The sequence below is a fragment of the Stigmatopora argus genome, chromosome 4 (assembly GCF_051989625.1).
Source record: "Stigmatopora argus isolate UIUO_Sarg chromosome 4, RoL_Sarg_1.0, whole genome shotgun sequence".
NCBI lineage: Eukaryota > Metazoa > Chordata > Actinopteri > Syngnathiformes > Syngnathidae > Stigmatopora > Stigmatopora argus.
In genome coordinates, this window is record NC_135390.1 from 2,345,627 (window position 1) to 2,371,559 (window position 25,933).

The window sequence follows — 25,933 nt, forward strand, 5'->3', positions numbered from 1 at the left end:
CAGCAATAGCAGTGATCAGCTATTTTTGTATTTTGCCTGACGTGCCACTAAACACTTTATTAGTGGACAGGTGGTAATGTAAATCCGTGTTTCTCTCAGCAATGAGAAAGAAGTTCCACATAATTTCCTTTGTTTGGGGATGCAGCGCTTTCCTTGTGTCCCCGAAATGAAAGTTTCCACAGTCTATCAAACTTTTTAAGATTTCCCTATTTTTCTTTACCTTTTTGTTGTGGCGCTCCGTTTCCCTGCGCACTTGCTCGCTGAACTGTAACTCCACTCGGGTTTCCCCAAAAGTTTTCGAGAGCACCGTTGCTTGTAAGTGTCCGGAAGTGCTTTGGTGTCTCGTTGCTGCTTTAGTTAAACAAGTCAAATTTGCAAATCCAGTGTTGCTCCAAACACCATGTCGATCGGTGGCAAATAACAAGCACTCCCAGCAATTCAATTTGCTGCTATCTCTACGCCTGCGAGAAGGCAATGACGTATCTGTACGCCTGCTGGAAGGCCTTCATGTCACCAAATCGAAATCTGATTGGTTAAAGCAACAGTTTTATCGACGCTTGCTTTATGCAGCAGAGCCTGCAGAACTGATTGTGAAGGCCTTGAGGCAGATTTCTGACCCTGGCAACAAATAATGGCTGAAATGTGATTGGTTAAATGCTTCAATATGAAAACACACATCTGGAAGCAGTGGAACCAGGGGGAAAGCAATGAAAGGAAGCTGACAGACAATTTGGAATTATTTAATAAGTATTCATGGGCAAAATATAATTAACATCAGTCTGTGATTCAGATATTTCTTAGGCCAGCAGAGAAGGCCCTGAAGGCCCTGCCGGCACACCACTGATATATATATATATATATATATATATATATATATATATATATATATATATATATATATATATATATATATATATATATATATATATATATATATATATATATATATATATATATATATGTATATATATATACACCGTCACCATCACCACCGTGATCACTAGCACGTCATTATCATCATTATTATTATTATTAATATTATTATTATTATTATTATAACTACTTTTCTCATTTCAAGTAGGAGGGCGATATTGAAAACGTTAATATGTATTTCTATGACAAACCGGCAACAGGTGGCTCGCGGACCAGTACCGGTTCCCGCCCCGGTGGTTGGGGACCCCTGATTTACACAGTGCATTTGTCGCAATCAACCACAGGGGAATCAGGTTTTTTCTACTCAAAAGCTGCATCACTGAACTTTTTGTTAGGTTCATATTTTATTTTTTGCTGGGTTCATGCTGTACAATGTAATGGAAGCAAACATACTTGTTTTTTTTGGAGGAGGAAGTATTCAGAGTGGTAGATGTGATCATTAATTGGGTCCTCCACCCATAACCACCATGGCTCACCCACCGACCCATGCACCTGAAAAACAGAAGAAAAAGGAACGTCAAAGCATTGAAAAGTTGGCCATAAAACTAAGGGATGAGACGGGTGCAAACAAATCTAGAAGTATTGTCTCACTTTTGTCATCATCAGTTCAACCCATCATCATTCATCAACAGCAAGGCGAATTGCGCCATGAAATTCAGAGAACATTGTGCCTGTTTTCTTAACAACTAATGTTAAGCACCTTCATACATATATTAATAAATAAATTATATAAAAATATATCCAGTCAGTCGTGTTTTTCCTCAAAACCTGCCATGAATAAAAAATGCTGGGAACCAACGCATCTTATTTAAGTTCAAGTTTTTAGTTTTAAGTGGCGCCACAAAAGTCATGATCTTATGTGATCTTAATTAGATAATGAAAATGTGTTAAGTATATTATTCTTATTGAAAATGATAGTAAGACAATTATTTCACAATTTTGACCAATTCTCCAGTGATTCCCAAATCTTCATTGAATCAAGACATTTGTTCCATACAATAAACATCTTTCACAACACCAAATAAAAACACTTAAGTATCTACTCTCACTAGACTCACAAACTGACAGACTTATTGTGAGATCTAGGCATATTGTAACTAAAATGAAGCTTTTATTCTGTTGTATGTAATGCACCTTTCTTCTTCCTCACGGGAGGAACATTGAGTTGTTCTGTCCTTGTGTCGCCAGCATTTATAGACAAATATGTATTTTTATTTCATCAATATTCAGAACAAAAAGCTGAAATTGGATTTTAGCATCAATTGCAAATGCATTAATAAAAATGCCAAATAAAACCACTTGATTTACCAAATTAGATAGAACATCTACATCTTAATAAACTAACTTTTCATTCATTCTTTTTCCAGACCGCTCATGGTCACAAGGGTTGCTGGGGGTGCTGGACCCCATCCCAGCCACCTCTGGGTACCATGGGGTGCCACCCTGAATTGGTGGCAAGCAATTGCATTGCATTATTGAAGTCTTAATAAAATGCAAACACATTTACCTGATCACTCCAATGGAAGTCAGGTGTGACAATGAGACGGACACGCAAAACAGTTCGTGTGATCGGTTGCACATTGGCTTCAATTGTGATCGAAGGGATCTGATGGACACACTGTTTGACTGTTAAACCGATGTTGACATGATGAAGCATGTGGCCTGGAAACAATTTTTAAAAAAAGAGTATCAACACTTTTAAAACGCAAAAAAACCTGCAGCTTGATGACTCGTGGTACACTGTATTGACACGTTGATCAGTAAACCTCACCTTTTATTCTGAAACCCAATTGTGTTTTAACAAAAGGAAACAAAGATAACAGAATTATAAAGGAATTGACCTTAACATTGAAATACGGGGCACTGTATACTGTATAGTACAGTGGTACCTCTGCTTACAAAATTATTTTGGTTCCAGAATTTGTTTCTTAACTTGTATTTTTCCTAAGTAGAGCAGCATTTTACATTGAATTACCATATTTACTCGCATATAAGCCGTATTTGTCGCTAAAAAAATTATGACTAAATCCAGGGTACGGTTTACATGCGAATAAAAGAGTTGACATACACGAAACTGCAAGGGTACAAAGATGAAACGCCATAACGCTTAACGGCTTATACGTGGGGGCGGCTTATATGGGAGCATAAATCATTCCACAATCTTGAATAATAACCACTAAAAAACCTTTTAAAAATGATAAACCTATACAGACGCTCCCCTACTTACGAACATTCAACTTACGAACAACGGTACATACGAACATGTCTGCAAATTGCGTTTAAGTCGAAAAATGTTTCTAAGTCCAATTTTGTATTTCGCGCCTTTTTCAGAGTAGTACTTCTTTCCGCCGCTAATACCGACGCCTGGCGCTGTGAGAGCTCAGCTCACCCAGCATCTACCTTCTTTTTCGTTGCAATGCGGAAGTGCGTGAATGTATCTCCAGTGTGCAAAGACCCTTTTTCATTTGTATCATTAAATATCTCATGCATCCATTATTGAATATGGTTGGTAAAAAGCTAAAGGCTTCTATTGAGGGAGTTGCAAGGAAGAGGCAAGCCATTTCATTTGAAACGAGTGGCAATAATAACAAAGCTTGATGCGCGTGAGAGTGGTGAGCGTTGCACATATATGTACAACTTGAATCGTTCGACCGTCAGTACCATTTATAAACAGAAAGATGGAGCAGCAATGACCCAAATATTGAACGTTGTACAAAGTTTGCAAATCAATTGAATGATGCCATACAGTGCTACCGTATCATTTATGATGAAAAAAAGAAGAAAACTGTGCAATTGTCGTTAGATCGCTTCTTTCGGCCAGTTTCTAATACATAAATCTCTCTCTCTCTATACAGTACTGTACATATTCTCTCCATTTTATAAAATATTTTTTTCACTACAAACCAATGCGTGTTACTTATACAAGCCTTAAACATACAAATGCACTTATATCAACCTTCAATATACTTATATAGGCCTTAAACATAAATGATAATACAAAATATAGCACTGAATCAACTTACAAACAAATTCAACTTATGAACAATCGCTCGGAACCTAACTCGTTCGTAAGTAGGGGAGCGTCTGTACAATTTTTGTATGAAATATGAATGCAAAAACAGCAAAATTATAAGAAAACTATTTATTAAGCCATTAAAATGATGTCACTACCCTATAGCCTTAAAATTTTGTAAATTAAAGCATTCATAAATAGAGGTACTACTGATAATCCAAAGAAGCTGTGCGAGAATCAGTGGGGACACGGATTGAAAATCAATGTGCATAGGCAAGTAGCATCCAATTTTTTTAATCTGATCTTGAATCTTTCATGTTCTGTAGCCTACATTGACTCACTCTTTTCAACAGCTAATTAAGCCAAAAAGTCAGAGCAGTACAAGACACCTGCGGCAGAGAGGTGCAGCTGGGATTTAAGAACACCTGCCACAATCAGTAGACTGTAGGAGTATTGCTTGCTTTGCCCTTGCTCAGTTTGACATTAGTATTTTGTGTTTTGTACTTGGCATCCTTAGTTGTACTCGCTGACTCGGCCTGCTGTTTTGTTATGCTTTTGATCCTTAGTTTTATTCGCCGACTCAGTTGTGCTTTTTGTTTTCTTTTGATACTCGCTGATAGGGTCAGTTGTGACATACGTATCATTTATCAGTTATTATAGATTTGCTACAATGTATACATGCATTTGCCAGCAATGAAGAATGCAATTTGCAAGCATATGTTTTGTATGGCTGTGTGACTTTTGGAAGACCTGCCAAGGAGGAGACGGATCTCAAAAATTGTTTATGGAACTGGGCCGCTTAAAAATAAAAATATAGAAATTAAAGACTAAAGGAAAAAGTGAAGTAACTTTAAAAAAAAGGACACCATTGCCATGATAAGGATCTAAGAAAATATATGCGAAGCACAAGATACCTTTTCGTTTTTGGGTGTTAGGTGGGCTATGTTGACAAAATAACAACAAAAACAGGTTAAAATGGTTTGATGAACTGACACATTTGTGTATCAGTAATATGAAAAAAAAGATGGTCAAACAGAGAGGAATAAAGAAGGGAGCAAAAATGTAAATCTTAAATTGTGGTCCAGTTTCCATTAAAAAATATGGTGCAAAGTTTAAATATTAAAAGAGTGATTTTGTTTCTTACCAATTTCATCCTTTCTCATTTCCTTTAGTTTCTCAACAGTGAGTTTCTTCTCCTCCAGTCGAGTCAATATAATGAGGCTCAAGTTGGAAAATTGTCGTAGTGGGTGGGCAAAGCCCCAAAGCCGCTTATCAATGACCTTGCAGAGATTGAGCAGTCGGTAGGTCATGGCTGGCCAGCGCTTTCTTAGTGCAATCTCAAACAATGCCCTGACAATTCGAGCAGCATTCTGAAAAATAGCAAAAATATTAAACAGTAGTATAAAAATTAACCACCCTTGAAAATGTTATTATTCTAATCCATAAACAATTAAGTGTTTGGATTAAAAATGTTCAATCCTGAGCCACATGCCTTTGTGGAGTGCATGTTGGTAAATTAATGGGTGTTTGCATTGAGTTTGTTTCTTACCTGTGCAACATATGAAAGGTCTGAGATGAGAGAGAAGTTGTCAACATCTCCACGACTTATGTAGGTCTGCAACAGAATGTTAACCTTCCCATAGCCATTTTCCACTCCACCTGCCACGGGTATCTCACAGTAGTCGCACAACATTTGCTCCAGCTCCTCCATTTCTTCATCACGAACCTGCCAATAGGATTCCCAATTACAAGAACTAAGGATCATACTGGATAGTTTTTGAGAAGAGATGAGTCTACCATTCTCTCTATCAAGAAGGATGAGGCCAAAGTTAGTAAGATGCCTTACATAGCTTTAAGTAAGACAGCAATGAAGGTTGTTACATCTCATAATAAGACTATCGTCTGTATGGAAGCTACTACTTTGGCCATACGGATAGCCGACTGCCCAAAGAAGAACATAGCCTTGGATTATGATCTTGGAACCGATTACCACCAAGCTACTACTTTGGCCATACGGATAGCCGACTGCCCAAAGAAGAACATAGCCTTGGATTATGATCTTGGAACTGATTACCACCAATTATCAACAAAGGCCTAGAGCGTCCTCTGCGGTTCAGTGTAAAAGTAACGTGAAATGATGTGATATGTGAATAATTTTATTCCAGTTGCACTGGAGTAAAAGTCATAAGCTCGGCCAAACTATATAAAGAAAATAGACTTATAGACCGAAAGGCGGTAATTTGTTTCTATGGCAATCAAGTTGTGAATATCACATGATCAAATCAGTAGGTACATTGCAACTGTGATAATAAGCTGATAAGTGGGTAAACCTGCGATCGTTCACACAACAAAGAGCAATGTGTGCTGTGTTGTGACGTAAGACTGTGCAGAAGTGAACTATGCCGACAAGAATAAAGGAAGCATTACTCTCATTTATGGATCAAGTACATTTCCCCCTCATGGTTGGTGGTTATGTGTTTACGGTGATAAGTTGTGGCCCAATTGTTCGACACTGTTGACAAGGGATAGTAATAATGCCCCGACGTCCAAGAAAAAAACCAAGAGGTACAGGGGTATTGAAGTTAGGAAAACTAGACCTTCAAGATTAAGCCTTGATTTGAAGATTGTATTGTTTACTCATCAGAAGATCATGTGAAAGAGAGACAGAGACAGGCAGGCAGAGAGAGATACGGGCAGAGAGAGAGATACAGGCAGAGAGATAGATACAGGCAGAGAGCGAGAGAGCGAGACAGAGACAGAGAGATACAGCACGGACCGAGCCATGATCGCCTACCTCATTGGCTGTCTTCGCAGTGAAGCTCTGTCGTGGGCTACAGCCGAGTGGGAGAGAGGTTCGAATATTTGCTCTTCGTATGGAGCATTCACAGTGGTAATGCGGCAAGTGTTCGATCACCCAGTGCTCGGCAGGCAGGAAGCGAGACACTTGACGTCTCTACGCCAGGGGTCCAAAGGGTGGCGGAAAATTCAGTCTAGTTCTGTACCCTCGCCACTGAGAGGGGGTTCTAAGATCTCGTCTTCGGTCGGCCTTGTGCTTTGACTGCGGTGAGAGAGGTCATCTCGTACGTGGGTGTCCAGATCGACCAGTTAAGGAGGGTTCACCAAGAGAGAGGGATGTGTTGGTGAGCCTTGCCACTGGGGTATCCCCCCCCCCCCCCCATCGTCTTCTGCTCCCGGCCAGATGGACGAGACCACCGCGCTTGTCTACTGCGGTGCAGATGAGAGCTTTATCGACCGGTCCTGGTTTCCCTACTGGGCATCAGAACTTCCCCAGTGGATGTACCGTAGAGGACTGCCGCGCTAAACGGCCATTGTTGGGCAGAGTAGACCTCCGGACTGAGACAGTTCATCTCCGTTTATCAGGGAACCACCAGGAAGTCACATGCTTTTATGTTTTGGACTACCCGGAGAACCTTATAGCGCTGGGCCTCCCTTCGCTCAGGGAACACAACCCCGGTCATTGACTGATCAAGTCCCAAGGTCACAGCCTGGAGTCCTGTCTGTCACACCAGGTGTCTCCAGTAGGCTTGTTTACCTGGATGACATTTTGTTTTTTAACACACCCCCACAGAGCAGAAGCAGCACGTGCGACAGGTGCTACAACGCTTTTTGGAGAACCTACTTTACGTGAAGGAAGAGAAATGTGAATTTCATGTTCGACAGCCCACCTTCCTTGGGATCATCGTGGCAAACAGGGAGATACGGATGGACCCAACAAAGGTGGCGGCTGTTGCTCAGTGACCCAGGCCTGAAGGTAGGAAGTAAAGTTTGAAAAATTCTATCGGCGGTTTATCAGGGACTCTAGCCGCATTGCCGCCCCCTCACAGCAGTCACGTCAAGAAAGAGTCCCTGTTTAACTGGTCAGAGGAAGCAGAAGCATCTTTCGTGAATCTTAAGGTCGTTCTAACCTCGGCCCCTGTGCTCTCACACCCTGAACTACAGTTCATTGTGGTGGTGGATGCCTCAGAGGTGGGGGTCGGGGCCATCCTCTCTCAGTGCAGACCAGGGGATGGAAAAGTGCATCCCTGCGTCTTCTTTTCCCATAGGCTGACTTCAGCCGAACGCAATTACAGCATTGGGGACCGCGAATTGCTGGCTGTGAAGCATGTCCTAGAGGAGTAGCAGCATCACCGAGAAGGGGCCAATCAACCATTTGTGGTTTGGACCGAACATAAACATTGGGAATATATCAAGTCAGCCCGCGGACTCAACCCTCGTCAAGCCAGTGGCTTGTTTTTCAGTAGGTTTGATTTTACATTGTCCTACGTCCCAGGGTCCAGGAACGGGAAGCCTGATGCATTATCACACATTTTCCAACACTCGGATTGTGTGGAGGAGCCCACAACCATCTTACCACTCTCCAGTTTAGTGGCAGCTGTGAGGACTGACCTTGAGGACGAGTTCCTGTCAAAGAAACCGTCGTGTCATCATTGCTTGCTAAACATGATCACGAAAGAGCATACCATCAAGGGAGAGGTATCACAACATATGAACTGAGATCCAATAGTAATTGGATTCTCGGTTGCAGTAAACTTGTATCATCTCTCATTTTTAAAATGTGTGAAATGCAGAAGATTAGGGAAATATACAGAGCAACAGATTATATGCCAAATCTCCCTGGAGAACGGATGTAAACCAGTCCACCGTTTACATTTTGCGTGATGGATTCTTTTGTCCTTTCTACATCAAAAAAGGCAGAAAGGATTTAAAACGCTACGAGTTGTCAATCACGTGCATGTGGTCATATTGAGATGCTTGATGATTTGACCTAGATGCCTTTATGAATGCTCGGTCAACGCTTTCTGAGGTCCAGTTCGGCAGACGAGGTGTGATCAAGGCACAAATTTCATCGGTGCCAGAAATGAGTTTGTGAATGCGATGAAAGAAAAGGATGAAAGCCAATTGAACAGACTTGAATATGAATTTGTCATGAACTTCCAGCCATATGAGAGGTGTATGGGAAAGGCAAATTTGAAGGATAAGAAGTGTGCTTGTATCCATCCTCCAAAAATCAGCGAAACGAGATGGTTATTCATTGTGCACATTCCTGTATGACTTTATGACAATTTCCAACAGTAGACCACTTACAAGGGATACAATCCCTCCCTCAGTTGACCCTCACCAGTTTACTTATAGAGCAAACAGGTCCACTGAAGACGCCATCGCCGTGGCTCTACACACAGCACTGAGCCACCTGGATTCACCATGGGAACATTGTGAGGATGCTTTTCATTGACTATAGCTCAGCCTTCAACACTATAATACCGGACATTCTGGCTGACAAAATCCCCCACCTCTTACATCTGCTGGTGGATTAAGAACTTCTTAACCAACCGCCCACAAACTGTTAGACTTGGTCCCCACCACTCTTCCTCCATTACACTGAGAACTGCCTCCCCTCAAGGCTGTGTACTGAGTCATCTTCTATACTCCCTGTACACATACGACTGCACACCGACCTACCAGTCTAACTCCATCATCAAATTTGCCGATGACACCACTGTGGTCGGACTCATCACAGGGGGGATGAGTCTGCCTACATAGATGAGGTCAACAAACTGTCTTTGTGATGTCTGGTGAACAATCTCACACTAAACACCACGAAAACAAAAGAAATAATCCTGGACTAACGCAAACGCAGCACAGATCTGGCCCCACTCCTCATAAATGCAGTATGCGTAGACATGGTCCAGTCCTTCAAATTCCTGGGGTCCACGTCACGGACAAGCTCTCCTGGTCTACCGACACCACGGCTGTGGTGAAGAAGGCCCATAAACGACTCCATTTCCTGAGGGTACTCAGGAGGAACAAATTGAACACCAGGCTTCTGGTAACCTTCTATAGAGCCACTGTGAAGAGCATCCTGACATACTGCATTACAGTGTGGTACGCTGGAAGCACGGCAGCAGACAGAAAAGCCATGCAGAGAGTGATCAACACCGCCCAGAAGATCATTGGCTGCTCTCTGCCCTCACTGGATAACATTGCCAGCCCTCGCTACCTCAGCAGAGCCGGGAACATTGTTAGGGACCCATACCACCCTGGTCACAACCTGTTCCAGCTGCTGCCCTCTGGCAGACGCTACAGGTCTCATAAAGCACGGACAAGAGACTTAGGGACAGCCATCAGTACTCTGAACTTGCGTTAGCACGACACACAATCCCTTCTGTGCAATAACTTTGGGTGTGCAATAACAATGTGCAATATCTTAGATTGTGCAATATTTTAGAATTTACCTTGCCAGGATGTGACTTTTTATATTTTTATATTACTTATTTGTTTTTTTTCCTGGGAAATAGCACTCTTGTGGAGTAGCACCACCAATTTCGTAATACACAGCTGTGATCCTCACAGTGAAATCACCCATCGCCGTCCCACCTACAGGGAAGTTTGTAAAATATGTGTATCTTCGGGAAAGGTGGCATTGTTTTGAACTCCTAGCAAATACTTTCTGGACAAGGTAGAGAAAGGAGTATGTGCTCAACCTTCAAACCAGAAAGAAATGGACCAGGGAATGCAGAAATGATTACGTTAATGACTTCGTGCTTCTGCAAGATTATTTAAGCATTCGCAAATAATGGAGATTTGTGAAGATTGTGGAATTTTATCCTGGACAAGAATGAGGAAAGTAAAACTACTCTTGAGTGAGTCAACTCTGAATGTCAGCAGGAAATGTATCTCAAAGCCTGTCTCCTCCAAAAAGTCAATTCAGAAGAGACTGACACTTCTAGAGGCACAATGAAGTAGTTAAGCGTCATTACTTGCCATTAAAACAGGTGTCAAACCGATTCCACAAAGGGCCAAGTGGGTGTAAGTTGTCCTACCAACCAATGATGACGACACCCTGGCACCAATCTGTTCTCTTTCAACTGTAACTAGTTGATAACAAGGAAGTGCTGGTTGTTTCAGCAGAAACCTCATTGTTAAAACTGTCTGTGCTGTTTCAGTTGGTAGAAAAACCTGGACCCACTTGGCCCTTTGTGGAATTGGTTTGACACCTGTGCATTAAAATGTTTGTTTAATGTAATTTCAAGTAGTTAATAATTATTCTTGCAAGAATTCATACCTTTGTGTCATGCAGGAAATCACAAGTGATTGGTGGGAGTGTTTCGGTATCTCATTGTTTTAATTTTTTTGCTAATGATTTTGCACGCGCATCAGTCACGTCCGCCTTTTCACTATACAAATTTAGCGTGTTAGTCAAGCTGTCAGCGTCATACAGTGACATTTTCAGAATCTTGAATTTAGTGCATACAAAAGGATGATGGCATCCATTCACTTTGGGGAAAATTATATACTTAAGTGCGCCCTATGTTAGTAAATGTGCCATGTTGTTTTTGTACGATTTATTATCGCTTAATACAGGGAATTTGAATTATTAATAACAGGTATGAGAGAGGAACTTATTTACAGTACAATGGTTCCTACCACACAACACTATATATCCAGCACAATCTTTAGACAGAGAGGGTAGCGATGTAAGCAGTTCGGATGACGGCGACCTTAGTGCAGTCATTTTTGTGTGGAGTAAGCTCGAACGAATTAGAAGAAAAACCACCGCTCATTTCACGAAGGTTTGTGCACTTATCTTTGTTTTTTTAATTGCCCTGTTATTTCTGTTTATATTTCCTAAGTGTGACATGTATTTCTTTACATGTTCATTTGAACAGTTCTCACGGGTTGTTGAGAAGCAAACCACCTGGAATAAACCATGTTTTTTAATCAAACTTTGTGTCGTGCTAATTGTAACATCTGGAGGGTGCAACACACAGTGTTTTGTCATTTTTAGAAATTATGTTCTTTTACATGCTTACCTTTAGCTGTTCAAATTCTTCAGCTTTGGACACAATACTAAGGATGTCAGCTTCTGTTCGCTCAGAGTTAAAATGTTCATTGAACGTCTTCACAAAACATAGGAAAAAGAAACAAAATATTTGCGTTATGAGGTTCATCATTAAAATAAGGCGTGTGCGGTCGATTGGTCGCCGGTCTTTTGGTCGCCGTCTTTTGGTCGCCGGTCTTTTGGTCGCGGTCTTTTGGTCGCGGTCTTTTGGTTGCCCCGACCGCGACAACGGGCGGCCAAAAGACCGGTGACCAAAAGACCGACGACCAAAAGACCGGCGACAAAACAAGGTAAAACAACACGGTCTACGCAGCAATAAAAGCGAACAATGGCCCCGAGCAGTTTCACTGAGCCGACTTGTGAGTGTATAAGAGTTTGTATGTACATGCATTGTCCCTTTAAGAAGCTATGTCAGTCAGGGTCTTAACAAGTTCTCCAACAAAAAACAATAAAAGTCCGGGAAATTTGGAGATTTTCTTTAGCCTAATAATTACTAGGGCATTAAGTATGACTAAATAGTAATTCACAGTTTGTATTTAGGGAATTTGAGCAACGATTTGAATGGTAATCATCACTTACCTTCCGGGCGACCAAAAGACCGGAGACCAATCGACCGTGTACCAAAATAAGGACAGTAATTACCATCTTTTTTTCTAGGGCTGAGGTAAAAACTGTTTTTAATCATCCTGCTCAGAAAGAGACATTTGATAAACATAGTGAGTAATTTAGCTTTAGTATTTTCTTATTGCTATAGGTTTATGGAACTTATTGATTACACCAAATTTTCTAATTTTGGTCCCTGAAAAAGAAAGACAGTAATCAATCATACCATCCCGGTGGATGTTCACATTGTTTTATTGTGTAAGGGGGGGAAAATATATAAAACCCTAGACATAAACTTTAGTCTTTTAAATGTCAACTTTCTAGCTTCAATAAACACACAAAAATCTTGAATAAATATTCCAGCCAGGTAGAAGAGCAACATTATGAAATCACTCAATTCAACAAAAAGAAATGTTACTCAAATTCTGAGGTTAAAACATTCGCTAATCCTCTCCTTTGTTTAAATTCATAAGTAGCATGTCAGAGCAATGTTTCAAGGCAGTCAAAACTGGTGCAACCCAAATTGAATCAGTCCTTTTTTAAATGCAGACTAATGAGCTAATGAAATCTGGGTACAGATTTAGGTAGTAATCCAATTTACAGGGCAATTCCATTTTTTTCCTCTCAAAATGTAGTGGTATTTTTATTTTAACCATATATGTCTCCCTTTTGCTTAGACTGAAAATTATCCGTTCGTGATTACGGCAATTATTTTCTAGTATATTGCTTTATGAAATGATATTAGTATTGCATCATGTAAATCAGGGGTCTCAAACTTGCGGCCCGCGGGCCAACTGCGGCCCTCGGGACGATAATTTGCGGCCCCCGTCTTAGCATGCAAGGCTCTCGTGGATGCAGGCACACCATTCAGTGGTGAGAAGTATGTTGAGGCCATTTCGAAGCTACAGGAGGAATTTGATCACAGATTTGCAGACTTCAAGACACACAAAGCCACATTTCAAATTTTTGCGGACCCCTTCTCCTTTGATGTGCAAGATGCCCCTCCTGAGCTTCAAATGGCGCTCATTGACCTGCAGTGCAACTCTGCACTCAAAGCCAAGTTCAGGGAGGTGAGTGGAGAAGCAGACAAGCTTGGGCAATTTTTGAGAGAGTTGATCCCCAGCTTCCCTGAACTTTCCTGAATGTTCTAGCGGACCATGTGCCTTTTTGGGAGCACATACTTGTGTGAGAAGCTCTTCTCCACCTTGAACTTCAATAAGTTCAAGTATAGGTCCAGACTTACTGATGAGCATTTTCAAGCTCTACTGAGGGTCTCCACTAGCTTCCTCCCTCAAGCCAAATGTGACTCAGCTATGTGAGAAGAAGCGCTGCCAGGTCTCTAGCAGCAAGAAGTAGGCAAGAGAAGCCGTGTTCAGAATATTTCATGTTCAATGTTCCATTCAAGTTCAGAAAGTTAAAGGTTAAAGAGCTGTTAATACAGACATTTGAAACGGAATAAAAATAATTCATTTTCTCTACTTAGCCAGCCAGTGTATATCTACTGTATGCTCATTATTATTGTTTTATTTTTGTATTACTGATTTATTTATTTTTTATTCATCTTTAAGTTAATTTATTTAATTCATTATTTTTTTTTCAAAAAATAAAGATATTTGATAACGTTGGAATGTTTTATCAGCGCTTTTCTTGTGGAAATCCTGATGCGGCCCAGTCTCACCCAGACTTGGCCTCTAGCGGCCCCCAGGTAAATCGAGTTTGAGACCCCTGATGTAAATGATCTGCTTTTTCTACATAACTAAAGTGCTACGTGAACATTCTTACAAGCTGGTGATTCCATACATTTTTGTCCAGGAATTGTAGCATTCTTTTCATTTGTGAAAAAAGGGAAAACTTTGACCAGAACAGAAAATTCCAAGCTACCACTCTTGTGAGGAAATTCTTGCTGTATTTCAATACCTCTATTGTGTTGTATTTGATGTAGAAGTGGCTAGATGTCCTCCCTAGATCAGTGGAAGCAAAGTACCCAGTGCGCTCCTCAAAGCGGATCATCCTGGCTTCATCCAGCCTCTTGCCTGACTCTACCACCAACTCTTTTCTATAAAGCTCTAAGGAGGAATCCATCTGAAAAATTTGGAAAAAAATCGATACAAGTATACAATACAAATTTTATTTTTCACCACCTATTGCCTATAATGGAGTACACTGTATTTAGGTAGCAGTGGATACTGCTAAAATCAAAAGCGATCACAAACCTGCAAAACTTTGTAGTTGATACCATATGCAAGTGGATTAGACCTCATGCGCACATAAAGATAAGTGTAACTTAGCCACTTTACTCCTTCATCCACATTGGTAACAGTTCCCAAAGCAATCTACAGCAGCAAAAAAAACAAAAGATCATAATAATCATTACTCCTGATAAATTATGGGCACTGGAACAGGCTACCAGATTGCACGTCCGCTCACAGTTCTGAGATAAAGGGTTCATGCCTGAGTGAGGTTTGAATTCTCGCGCTCACTCTTTCTCGCCCGCTGGCCCGCTCTCTCTCACCCGCCCGCTCTCTCTCGGTCGCTCTTTCTCGTCCGCCTGCTCTCTCTCGCCCTCCCGCTCCTTCTCGCCCGCCAGCTCTCTCTTGCTCACCCTCTCTGGCCCGCCCGCCCTCCCACACCCTCCCTCGCCCGCTCTCTCTCTCGCCCTCTCTTGCTCGCCCGGTCTCTCTCGCTCGCCGTCTCGCTCGCCGTCTCGCTCGCCGTCTCGCTCGCCGTCTCGCTCGCCCGCTGTCTCACGCTCGCCCGCTGTCTCTCGCTCGCCCGCTGTCTCTCGCTCGCCCGCTGTCTCTCGCTCGCCCGCTGTCTCTCGCTCGCCCGCTGTCTCTCGCTCGCCCGCTGTCTCTCGCTCGCCCGCTGTCTCTCGCTCGCCCGCTGTCTCTCGCTCGCCCGCTGTCTCTCGCTCGCCCGCTGTCTCTCGCTCGCCCGCTCTCTCTCGCTCGCCCGCTCTCTCTCGCTCGCCCGCTCTCTCTCGCTCGCCCGCTCTCTCTCGCTCGCCCGCTCTCTCTCGCTCGCCCGCTCTCTCTCGCCCGCCCGCTCTCTCTCGCCCGCTCTCTCTCGCTCGCCCGCTCTCTCTCGCTCGCCCGCTCTCTCTCGCTCGCCCGCTCTCTCTCGCTCGCCCGCTCTCTCTCGCCCGCCCGCTCTCTCGCCCGCTCTCTCTCGCTCGCCCGCTCTCTCTCGCTCGCCCGCTCTCTCTTGCTCGCCCGCTCTCTCTCGCCCGCCCGCTCTCTCTCGCCCGCCCTCTCTCGCTCGCCCGCTCTCTCTTGCCCGCTCTCTCTCTCGCCCACTCTATCTCAACCGCCCTCCCGCTCTCTCTCGCTCACCCTGTCTCGCCCGCCCGCTCTCTCATCCGCCCGCTCTCGCTCACTCGCTCTTTCTCGGCCACTCGCTCTCTCTCGCCCTACCGCTCGTCTTGTTTCGCCCGCCCGCCCGCCCTCTCACGCCCTCTCTCACCCGCCCGCTCTCTCGCTCGCCCCCTCTCACCCGCCCGCTCTCTCGCTCGCCTTCTCTCACACGCCCACTCTCTCTCGCTCGCCCTTTCTCGCCCACACACTCTCTCGCCCTCCAGCTCCTTCTCGCTCGCCCACTCTCTCGCTCGCCCTTTTTCGCCCACTCTCTCTGGCTTGCCCTCTCTCGTTCACCCGCTCTCTCTCGTTCACCCGCTCTCTCTCGTTCACCCGCTCTCTCTCGTTCACCCGCTCTCTCTCGTTCACCCGCTCTCTCTCGTTCTCCCGCTCTCTCTCGTTCTCTCGCTCTCTCTCATTCTCTCGCTCGCCCGCTCTCTCTCGCCCGCCCTCCCGCTCATTCTTGCTCACCCTGTCTCGCCCGCCCGCTCTCTCGCTCATTCTTGCTCACCCTGTCTCGCCCGCCCGCTCTCTTGCTCTTTCTCACTCACCCGCTCTCTCTCGCCCTCCCGCTCCTTTTCGCCCGCCTGCTCTCTCTTGCTCGCCCTCTGGCCCGCCCGCTCGCCCTCTCTCGCCCGCTCTCTCTCTCTCACGCGCCCTCTCTCACGCGCCCGCTCTCTCTCGCTTGCCCTTTATCGCCCACCCGCTCTCTCGCCCTCCAGCTCCTTCTCGCCCGCCCACTCTCTCGCCCGTCCTCTCTTGCTCGCCCTCTCTTGCCCGCCCGCTCTCTCTCGCCCTCGCTCGCCCTCTCTCGCTCGCCCTCTCTAGCCCACTCTCTCTCACCCACCCTCGCTCTCTCTTGCCCGCTCACCTGCCCTCGCCCTCTCGCCCACCCTCGCCCGCACGCTCTCTCGCTCACCCGTACTCTCGCGTTCACTCTCTTGCCCGCCCACTCTCTCTCACTCGCTCTCTCTTGCCCGCCGACCCGGAGTCTCTCTCGACCGCCCGACCAAGAACCCACCCACCCAATCTCTCGCCCTCTCTTGCCCGCTCGCCAGCCCTCGCCCTCTCGCCCGCCCACCCTCGCCCTCTCTCGCTCACCCGTACTCTCGCGCTCTCTCTTGCCCGCCCACTCTCACTCGCTCTCTCTCGCCCGCCGACCCGGGGTCTCTCGCGACAACCCACCCACCCACTCTCTCGCCCTCTCTTGCCCGCTCGCCTGCCCTCGCCCTCTCACTCGCCCGCCCTCTCGCCCGCACGCTCTCTCGCTCACCCGTACTCTCGCGCTCACTCTCTTGCCCGCCCACTCTCTCTCACTCGCTCTCTCTCGCCCGCCGACCCGGAGTCTCTCTCGACCGCCCAATAACCCACCCACCCACTCTCTCGCCCGCCGACCCAGAGTCTCTCTCGACCGCCCACTCACCCACTCTCTCGCCCGCCCTCTCACCTCGCCGCCCCGCTTTCTCTCTCGCCCGCCGACACGCATTCTCTCTCGCCCGCCCACCAACCACCTCGCTTTCTCTCGCCCGCCGACCCGCTTTCTCTCTCGCCCGCCAACCTGCTTTCGCTCTCGCCCGCCGACCCGCTTTCTCTCTTACAGGGTATTGTTTTTCGTTAAAGCTGTTATTGTGTCTAATGGTGTGTTATTTGGTGGAAATGTATGCATTGTATTTATTTTTTTAGCAAAAACATTTGGAATTTGAGGAATTTTATATTGATTAAGTACGACCTAAAAAAATTCTAAAAACTCACAATGATGCAAAAGACAAAAAGAAAAAACAACAAAACTGACAATGATGCAAAAGCACAACAACAAAAAACAACAAAACTGATGATGCAAAAAATAAAACGTTCTTAAACAACACTTCTGGATTTACCTCAGCATTGAGGTTGTCAGCCAGTCTGTCTAGTAACTGACTCTCAATAGGGTTCTGCTGTGTGAGGAGGGTCAGGTAATGGCTGAGCTTGTCATGGGTGGTAATGATGGTGCCCGTCCCGTACTTATCAAATTGTGGACGTCCTGCTCGACCAAAGATTTGCATCACATCTAGAATGCTAAGGTCCACTAGGGCACCACGCTTAGCATCGTAAATCTGTGTACCCTGTAACAAATGATAATACAACAGCAATTATGTATTAAATCATATCTTGACCAAAGTTACCCAAAATTAGGGGGGAAAGGCTCTAACTAACCTATGACCTGAGTGATAGTGATGTCCGGTTCCGATATTGCTGCCGAATACAGGTCATTTTAGAGTATCTGACATTACTGAATAGTCACAAGATCTGATCTGTTGATCTAGTCGTGAGTGTTATCAGTAACAGCATTCTTTTCAGCTGCATTAAATCAAGCCACCAGTAAAACATATACGCCAGGTGGGACTATTTGTCTTTAGAAAGTAATGATAGCAACAGAACATCATGTATTATTTTTAAACATGCAGGGGGGACCGGCTTCGCCTGCTTGTTTAGAACCAAAAGACAGTTGTTGCGATATAAAAAAATATCTTTTAAAAAATGGTTTAGATGAAAATTTCAGTTACACGCATAGCACAGCAAACATGTATACAATTATGTACAAGTATACAGAAGCAGGAGTAGTGTAGACCTCTTATGATGAAAAACATAATTGGAAAACGTCTTTCCTCGCCAGAACGCGGATCACCGGGATCCCACTCTGGAGCCAGGCCAAAATGGACGCGATGGCTGGGCCTACACCAGGGGTGGGCAAACTTTTTAACTTGCGGGCCAGAATGGATACTAAAATTTGACAGAGGGGCCGGGCCAGGAGCATTTGGACACGCAATGTAATTTATCAAACCTGGGGATTGAAATATAAGAAAAAAGACACAATTGAAGGTGAAAATTTATTTTCAAATTTAGTTGCAACATTAAGAACATATTATTCAACGAAAGAAAGCAGTCTTTAAATTGAGAGTGATGAGCGGCATGTTAATTAAGCTACTGTACTGCTGCTGTGCGTACATGTGCAAGTTGCTATTTTTAACACAGTAGAGAAACTCACATTTCAGTGAGAACTGTGTTGTTGTTCTCCTTTTTTGCCAGTGCATCAAAATCCGGAGTTAGTGTGCCATCTATCGGGGAAACGGGGGTATTGCAGGGGAAAGGGAAATGAATGAGGTCATTGATTTTTACTATAATTTGGACAACGTCGACGGGCCGGATCAAAAAGCCTAACGGGCCGTATATGACCCGCGGGCCGTAGTTTGCCAATGTCTGGCCTAAACCCATGGGGGCACAGCCCAAAGAGGCAACGTGGGTGACCCCTCACATGGGCTCACCACCTGTGAGAGGGGCCAAAGAGGTCAGGTGAGCCAACAGTTGGGCTGCCACCACCTGGTGGTGAGTTGGCTCCGATGGTGGGGGCAGACGCCGGTGCGGCCCAGGAGACCCAAACATTTTGTGTTTAAATTTTATATCTCTATGTTTGAAGCCTGAAATGTGGCGAAAGGTTGAAAAGTTCAAAGGGGCCGAATATTTCACAAAGCACTGTAACTTCAATTGCAATGCGGAAACACAAATGATAATGATGAAACACTAAGGTATATTAAAATTCGTGAAAATCAAGTACACAAAGGGGTTTCATATAAAGCCAAGTAAAACAAATCACTATCTACCACAAAGCTGGTGGCCCACTGTGAGTATGCTGCGTTTCCAGATTTTGACATGTCCATGTGCCATATCATAGGTCTCCAAACTGGTCCGCGAGGGCCGTTGTGGGTGCAGGTTTTTGTTCCAACCCATCCAACACAAACAGTTTAACCAATGAGGTTCCTGATGAAAAAAGAAGCACTTGACTGCAATCCACTGATTGCACTTTTAGGACACCAGATTGGTGGAAAGGTTTCCTCTTACAGGTTGGAACGAAAACCCACACCCACTGCGGCCCTTTCTATAGAATAGTTTGGGGACCACTGCTCTACATCAACCCAACTCAGCTGGTCCTGCTCCATGTCCGAGTAGCCACAACTTAAAGCAAAGAAAACAATTCAATGCATATGTCGGTCGGGCTATTACACGTGTTTTCTTGATGTTTTCCGAGCTTCAGGATGCTTGAAAAGTGGTTCTCGGAACACTTCGTCAAGATGAAAGTACATGACGTGGTCATTACTAACATACCGTAAAACCTCTATTTCAACGGCATGCCGTTCTATTTAAAAAAAAAAAAAGTTCAATTAGAGGTGCCGTTCAATTAGAGGGTGCCGCTCTATTTTACGACTAGCTGGTCAGAATTTTAAGATGCGGTAAATTTTATGGATGAAAAGAGAAACCAGGTAACATATACATATTTATTTAACAATTTTTCGACTAGCTGGTCAGAATTTTAAGATGTGGTAAATTTTATGGATGAAAAGAGAAACCAGGTAACATATACATATTTACAAAAGGCACAAATACAAGGCGATTACTGGTAAGTAATTACAAATTCACTGGTGAAAATGAAGTGAGACGTCACTGTTGTAGCTGTCCTCGTGATTCACATCACCTTCCGCATCAGCGTTGAGTGTCTGAGTGAGTTCACATTCATCGTCGCAAGTTGCAAACCAGTCTGAATCGGGCCGTCTGACCTGAAACAATGGATCTGGCAATCCTTCGAGCCGCCGAGAGCGGTTGGTGCTCGCATGTTGACGAATTTGGTGGAGCTGTTCTCGCCGTGCAACATCCAGTTCTCATAGAACTGTCGGACTTTGGCCTTGAATGGGGCGTCCCAGTAGACCTCGGGGGCCTGTATAAATTTGGTGCAGCCTCCTGGAATCACGGCCACATCAACATGGAGCTTCTTCAATTGCTTCTTGGTGGCATCGCTAATGTGACAACAGTATGAATCCCAGGCAAGAATGCGCTTGCCATCTGACCACCTTCTCAGGTTGAAAAAAACCTCTATTTCACCGGCACGCCGCTCTTTTTTTCAAACTATTCGCGTAGTGACGTTCGAGGTGACGTTCAATTAGAGCAGGGGTCTCAAACTCAATTTACCTGGGGGCCGCTAGAGGCAGAGTCTGGGTGAGACTGGGCCGCATCAGGATTTCCACAAGAAAAGCGCGGATAAAACATTCCAATGTTATCAAATATCTTTATTTTTTAACCAAAAATAATGAATTAAATAAATTAACTTGAAGATGAATAAAAAAAAAATCAATCAGTAATAATAATAATAATAATAATCATGAGCATACAGTAGATATACACTGGCTGGCTAAGTAGAGAAAACTATTTATTTTTATTCCGTTTCAAATGTCTGTATTAACAGCTCTTTAACCTTTAACTTTCTGAACTTGAATGGAACATTGAACATGAAATATTCTGAACACGACCTGGCAGCGCTTCTTCTCACATAGCTGAGTCACATTTGGCTTGAGGGAGGAAGCAGTGGAGACCCTCAGTAGAGCTTGAAGATGCTCATCAGTAAGTTTGGACCTGTACTTGGACTTATTGAAGTTCAAGGTGGAGAAGAGCTTCTCACACAAGTATGTGCTCCCAAAAAGGCACATGGTCCGCTTGAACATTCAGGAAAGTTCAGGGAAGCTGGGGGTCAACTCTCTCAAAAATTGCCCAAGCTTGTCTGCTTCACTCACCTCCCTGAACTTGGCTTTGAGTGCAGACTTGCACTGCAGGTCAATGAGCTCCATTTGAAGCTCAGGAGGGCCATCTTGCACATCAAAGGAGAAGGGATCCGCAAAAATTTGAAATGTGGCTTTGTGTGTCTTGAAGTCTGCAAATCTGTGATCAAATTCCTCCTGTAGCTTCGAAATGGCCTCAACATACTTCTCACCACTGAATGGTGTGCCTGCATCTACGAGAGCCTTGCACACTGGGAAATGGCAAAGGTTTGTCTGAGAGAGCTGGGCTTTCCATAACACAAGTCTAGTGCAAAATGCTCTCACCGTTGTCATAGGCAGCACTGACAAGTTGCCCCTGGCCTTGTAGCTTCTTGTTCAGTACATTAAGCTCATGTGTGATATCAACAAGAAAAGCTAAGTCCATGAGCCATTTGGGATCACTTAGCACAGGAACAGCAACCCTGTCTATCTCCATGAAGTCTTTTACTTCTGCTCTCAACTCAAAAAATCTCTTCAACACGTTTCCCCTGCTGAGCCAACGTACCTCAGTGAAGTAGAGCACATCCCCATATTCTGACTCCATTTCCTCTAAAAAAAAGCATGGAACCTTCTGTGCTTTAAGCCCCTGGATCTGATTTGGTTGATGCATTTCACAATGACAGACATCAAATTGTCAAACTTCAGGCATCTGCTGCAAAGGGCCTGCTGATGGATAATGCAGTGCAGTACAATATGTGCAGCCTGTAATATGCACTTTTTGATAAATTCACCTTCTGTGAATGGCTTTCCTGCTTTAGCAATCAACTCACAAACGGCGTAGCTAGCTTGGACTGCTGCATTACTGTCTTTGGTAGCCGTCTTGAAGAAATCCTGTTGCCTCAGAAGACGTGTTTTAGGACTGGCAACCTGGTTGGCTCCCTCATCTCCCTGGTATTTTTCGTACTCCTCAGCATCTCTCGTAGTATAATGACGTTTCAAATTGTATTCCTTGTGCACCACAACTTTTTCAGTGCAAATGAGAATGTCGGGGTGCCCCTGTGCTCAACAAAGAAATATTGCACTCCCCACTTTTCTTGAAACTGTCTGTGCTCATCACCGACCTTTCTCTTCACGGCAGGCTTTGAAAGAGGCATCTTTGGGGCTCTGTAATGTGTTTCCACTTGGAATGAGTCTCGGGTTGAACTTTAACTTTCAGTCGCGCGGGTCTGTGGTGCATGCGCACTTTCGCTCTCCGATCGTATTGGATTACGGCAGTTCTCCGAATTTTTCAAGTGTCATGTTATCACACTTACTGTTAAGTTTCAATTTCAATCGCGGAGATGGCTACAGACACAGACACAGGCTGGATCACGGATCATAGCGCCTCATTCAGTTCTATGCTGAGAGCAGCAGAGGACTGTGCTCGCCGAGCGGAGTGATCGGCTTCACGGCTTCTCCTCCGCCCAGCTGATTGGAAGATGAATGAGTGAGTGAGCGAGGCACTGGACAGCCTGGCCGATGTCCCGCCCTCCAGAGCCTATACCTCACCGTGATTGGTTCATTCAACTCTGAACACAACAAGTGTCATTCATATCAATCTTGCGGGCCGCACGAACATTAATCTTTCATGTTAAGACGGGGGCCGCAAATTATCGTCCTGGGGGCCGCAGTTGGCCCGCGGCCCGCGGCCCACGAGTTTGAGACCCCTAAATTAGAGGGTGCCTATTTTTCAATTCTTCCACCAAGGTGCCGTTTTATTAGAGGTGCCGCTCAAATAGAGGTTTTACGGTTTGTAGTTTTTTCACTTCTGTCTTTTGAGATTTAAATGCAAGTTTAGTATGATAATGCAGCATGATTCTCCATTGCAAACTGCTTTTCTGGCAACCCAAAGGGAAAGGATGTATTGCGCATCAGTGTTTTGAATTCTGGCTGTAGTATCTTTTATGGCCACCAATCTTAAATGTTTAAATCCTTTTTCTCATGATGGCATGCCTATCTCTATTAGGTTCAATGCTTAATAAGCTCACAGGCAAATATTGGCTAAGGGAATTGTTCTTCTTGTGGAATCTAACTTTTAAGTCTGACTACTCTTTTTTTTTTTTTAAATCAGGGCTGATCAATTGATTAGGGACTCATTGGTACCCATGTTCCCCATAAGTTACAAATACAGTCGAGGGCATGCATGGACAGGCTTTTGTGTGCTAAAGAACATTTGATGTCTCAAAATAGAGTAGTTGAGCTGAAATCCAAATGATTTCTAAATTAAAATAATAGAAATTGTCAGGGACGATCAAACCTTTTCATATCACTGTATATGTTTTAATTGTCTTGGCTGTTCAAGTTTTCAGCCCATGTTTTCAAATTTCTGGTTCCTGCCAAGAGTTTTCTTTAGACTATTGATAGCCACTGAAAATAAAGAAAAATCTAAATGTATGAACAATGAAAATAAAAAAGAACCTTAATTATAACAGCATGGGCTGGCAGGTTCACTCCCCAAGCCAGTGTAGCAGTACAGACTAGCACTTTGAGGTACCCTCTGGAGAACATATTCTCCATTAGATTGCGGTCAGATCGCAGCATGCCTGCATGGTGGATCCCAAAACCCTCTGGAAAAATCTCCTTCATTTGCTTGTTTCTGGAGCGTTGGATCTAAAATTTCGAGAAAAGGAGATGGAAGATAAGACTGGTTAGTGTGAGGTAGGAAAAAAGATATATGACATCATAAAAAGGAAGACAATACAGTGAAGGGTTAATTCATGTGTTCAAGAAGTTTGTTAACACGGAATCTGTTCCAAAAATACGGTACAATTTCCGTCCATTGACATCCAGATAGAAATTAAAACCAAGTACAGACGCTCCCCTACTTACGAACGAGTTAGGTTCTGAGCGATTGTTCATAAGTTGAATTTGTTTGTAAGTTGATTCAGTGCTATATTTTGTATTATAATTTATGTTTTTGGATTGAATTGGATAACTTTAAGGCCTATATAAGTATATTGAAGGTTTATATAAGTGCATTTGTATGTTTAAGGCTTGTATAAGTAACACGCATTGGTTTGTACTGTAAAAAACATTTAATAAAATGTAGAGAATATGTACAGTACTGTAGAGAGAGAGAGAGAGAGAGATTTACTAGAAAGTGGCCGAAAGAAGCTATCTAATGATGATTGCACGTTTCTTTTTTTCATCATAAATTATGCGGTAGCACTGTATGGCATCATTCAATTGATTTGCAAACTTTGTGCAACGTTCAATATTTGGGTCCTGCTGCTCGATCTTTCTGTTTATGAATGGAACTGAATGTGCAACGCTCACCACTCTCACGCTCACCACTCTCACGCTCATCAAGCTTCGTTATTATTGCCACTCGTTTCAAATGAAATGGCTTGCCTCTTCCTCGCCACTCCCTCAATAGAAGACTTTCACTTTTTACCAACCATATTCAATAATGGATGCACGAGATATTTAATGATACAAATGAAAAAGGTTCTTTGCCCACTGGAGATACATTCACGCACTTCCGCATTGCAACAAAGAAGGTAGATGCTGGGTGAGCTGAGCCCTCACAGCGCCAGGCGTCGGTATTAGCGGCGGAAAGAAGCACTACTCAGAAAAAAATACAAAATTGGACTTACGAACATTTTTCGACTTAAACGCAATTTGCAGACATGTTCGTATGTACCGTTGTCCGTAAGTTGAATGTTCGTAAGTAGGGGAGCGTCTGTACGTCTCTGCACAATAAAAGGGGGACATAAGTGCCAGCAATGCAAATGTAATTTTTTGCCAAAACAAACATTTGTTTGACCCCCAGTCCAGGATACTTGACGTTAATGCAATGGAATGGGCTCTTTGTAGTATCACGTCCACTGTAGATTTTGCTGCCAACTCTTTCTTTGCTGAGTTGCCATTCATACACTCGGCTTTCCAGCCAATTTTGAGCCTTTATGAAAAGTGATTTTCATTCTATTAGCGCTTTTTTTGCGGGAAAAGCACAAAACGCAAACAAAACCATGATGACTTATCTGTTCCAGTCTGCACATTGTCAACCAAACTCAATGTTAATTTCAGCATCCACAAATATGGAAACGATCTGTTTTAAACTCAACGGTGATTGACTGTCTATAAGCTCGGAGAAAACTTTCTTTTGTGTAACCTGCAGTGCATAGTGAAATAAAATTAGAAAACGAATTAGACTTGTTAAACAACGTGAAAATTAATGTGTATCCATCCATAGAACCACCCACCCAGCCACCCACCAAACCACCCAAACACCAACCCACCCACTCTGTATTGTGCTGTGGAAAAGCAGAAAATCATTGGTCTGGCTAGTTTGTGTGTACCGAAAAAAGTGACCCTAAGTTGTAAAAGGCTACCCTCAAACATGCCGACCATGCCTTGTTCGATGTAAAACGCACCCGCAAAACGTGCCGAACTTAGTAATAGGTTGTTTTTGAGAATGCACTCGTCAAAAATCGAGGGTTTTTATTGATTATTAGCCATATTGCAGCCATTACCCTGGAAATAGATAGGCTTAAAATGTTTGCATTTTAATGGTGCTTTAAATAAACAAAGTAATTTTAAAGGTTTCAAATGTACCGAAAAAAAATAG

At 43.9% G+C, this 25,933-nt stretch overlaps 1 protein-coding gene across 6 annotated transcripts in view; it reads right to left on the reverse strand.

The window, feature by feature from the left end:
• Positions 1–25,933, reverse strand: part of ascc3 (activating signal cointegrator 1 complex subunit 3) — a 228,603-nt gene that overhangs the window by 113,641 nt on the left and 89,029 nt on the right. For 4 of the 6 annotated variants that reach the window (XR_013300078.1, XM_077599236.1, XM_077599237.1 and 1 more), the window contains exons 14-22: positions 23,782–23,973; positions 17,641–17,865; positions 14,624–14,743; positions 14,328–14,492; positions 11,779–11,865; positions 5,496–5,672; positions 5,091–5,316; positions 2,441–2,595; positions 1,327–1,425 (exon numbers count right to left, since the gene is read on the reverse strand). Coding sequence is in view for 4 of the 6 variants with exons in the window: in XM_077599236.1 (XP_077455362.1) it covers positions 1,327–1,425; positions 2,441–2,595; positions 5,091–5,316; positions 5,496–5,672; positions 11,779–11,865; positions 14,328–14,492; positions 14,624–14,743; positions 17,641–17,865; positions 23,782–23,973 (1,446 nt within the window). In the remaining 2 variants the exon portion in view is untranslated. The other 2 variants (XM_077599239.1, XR_013300079.1) reach the window with 2 other exon arrangements.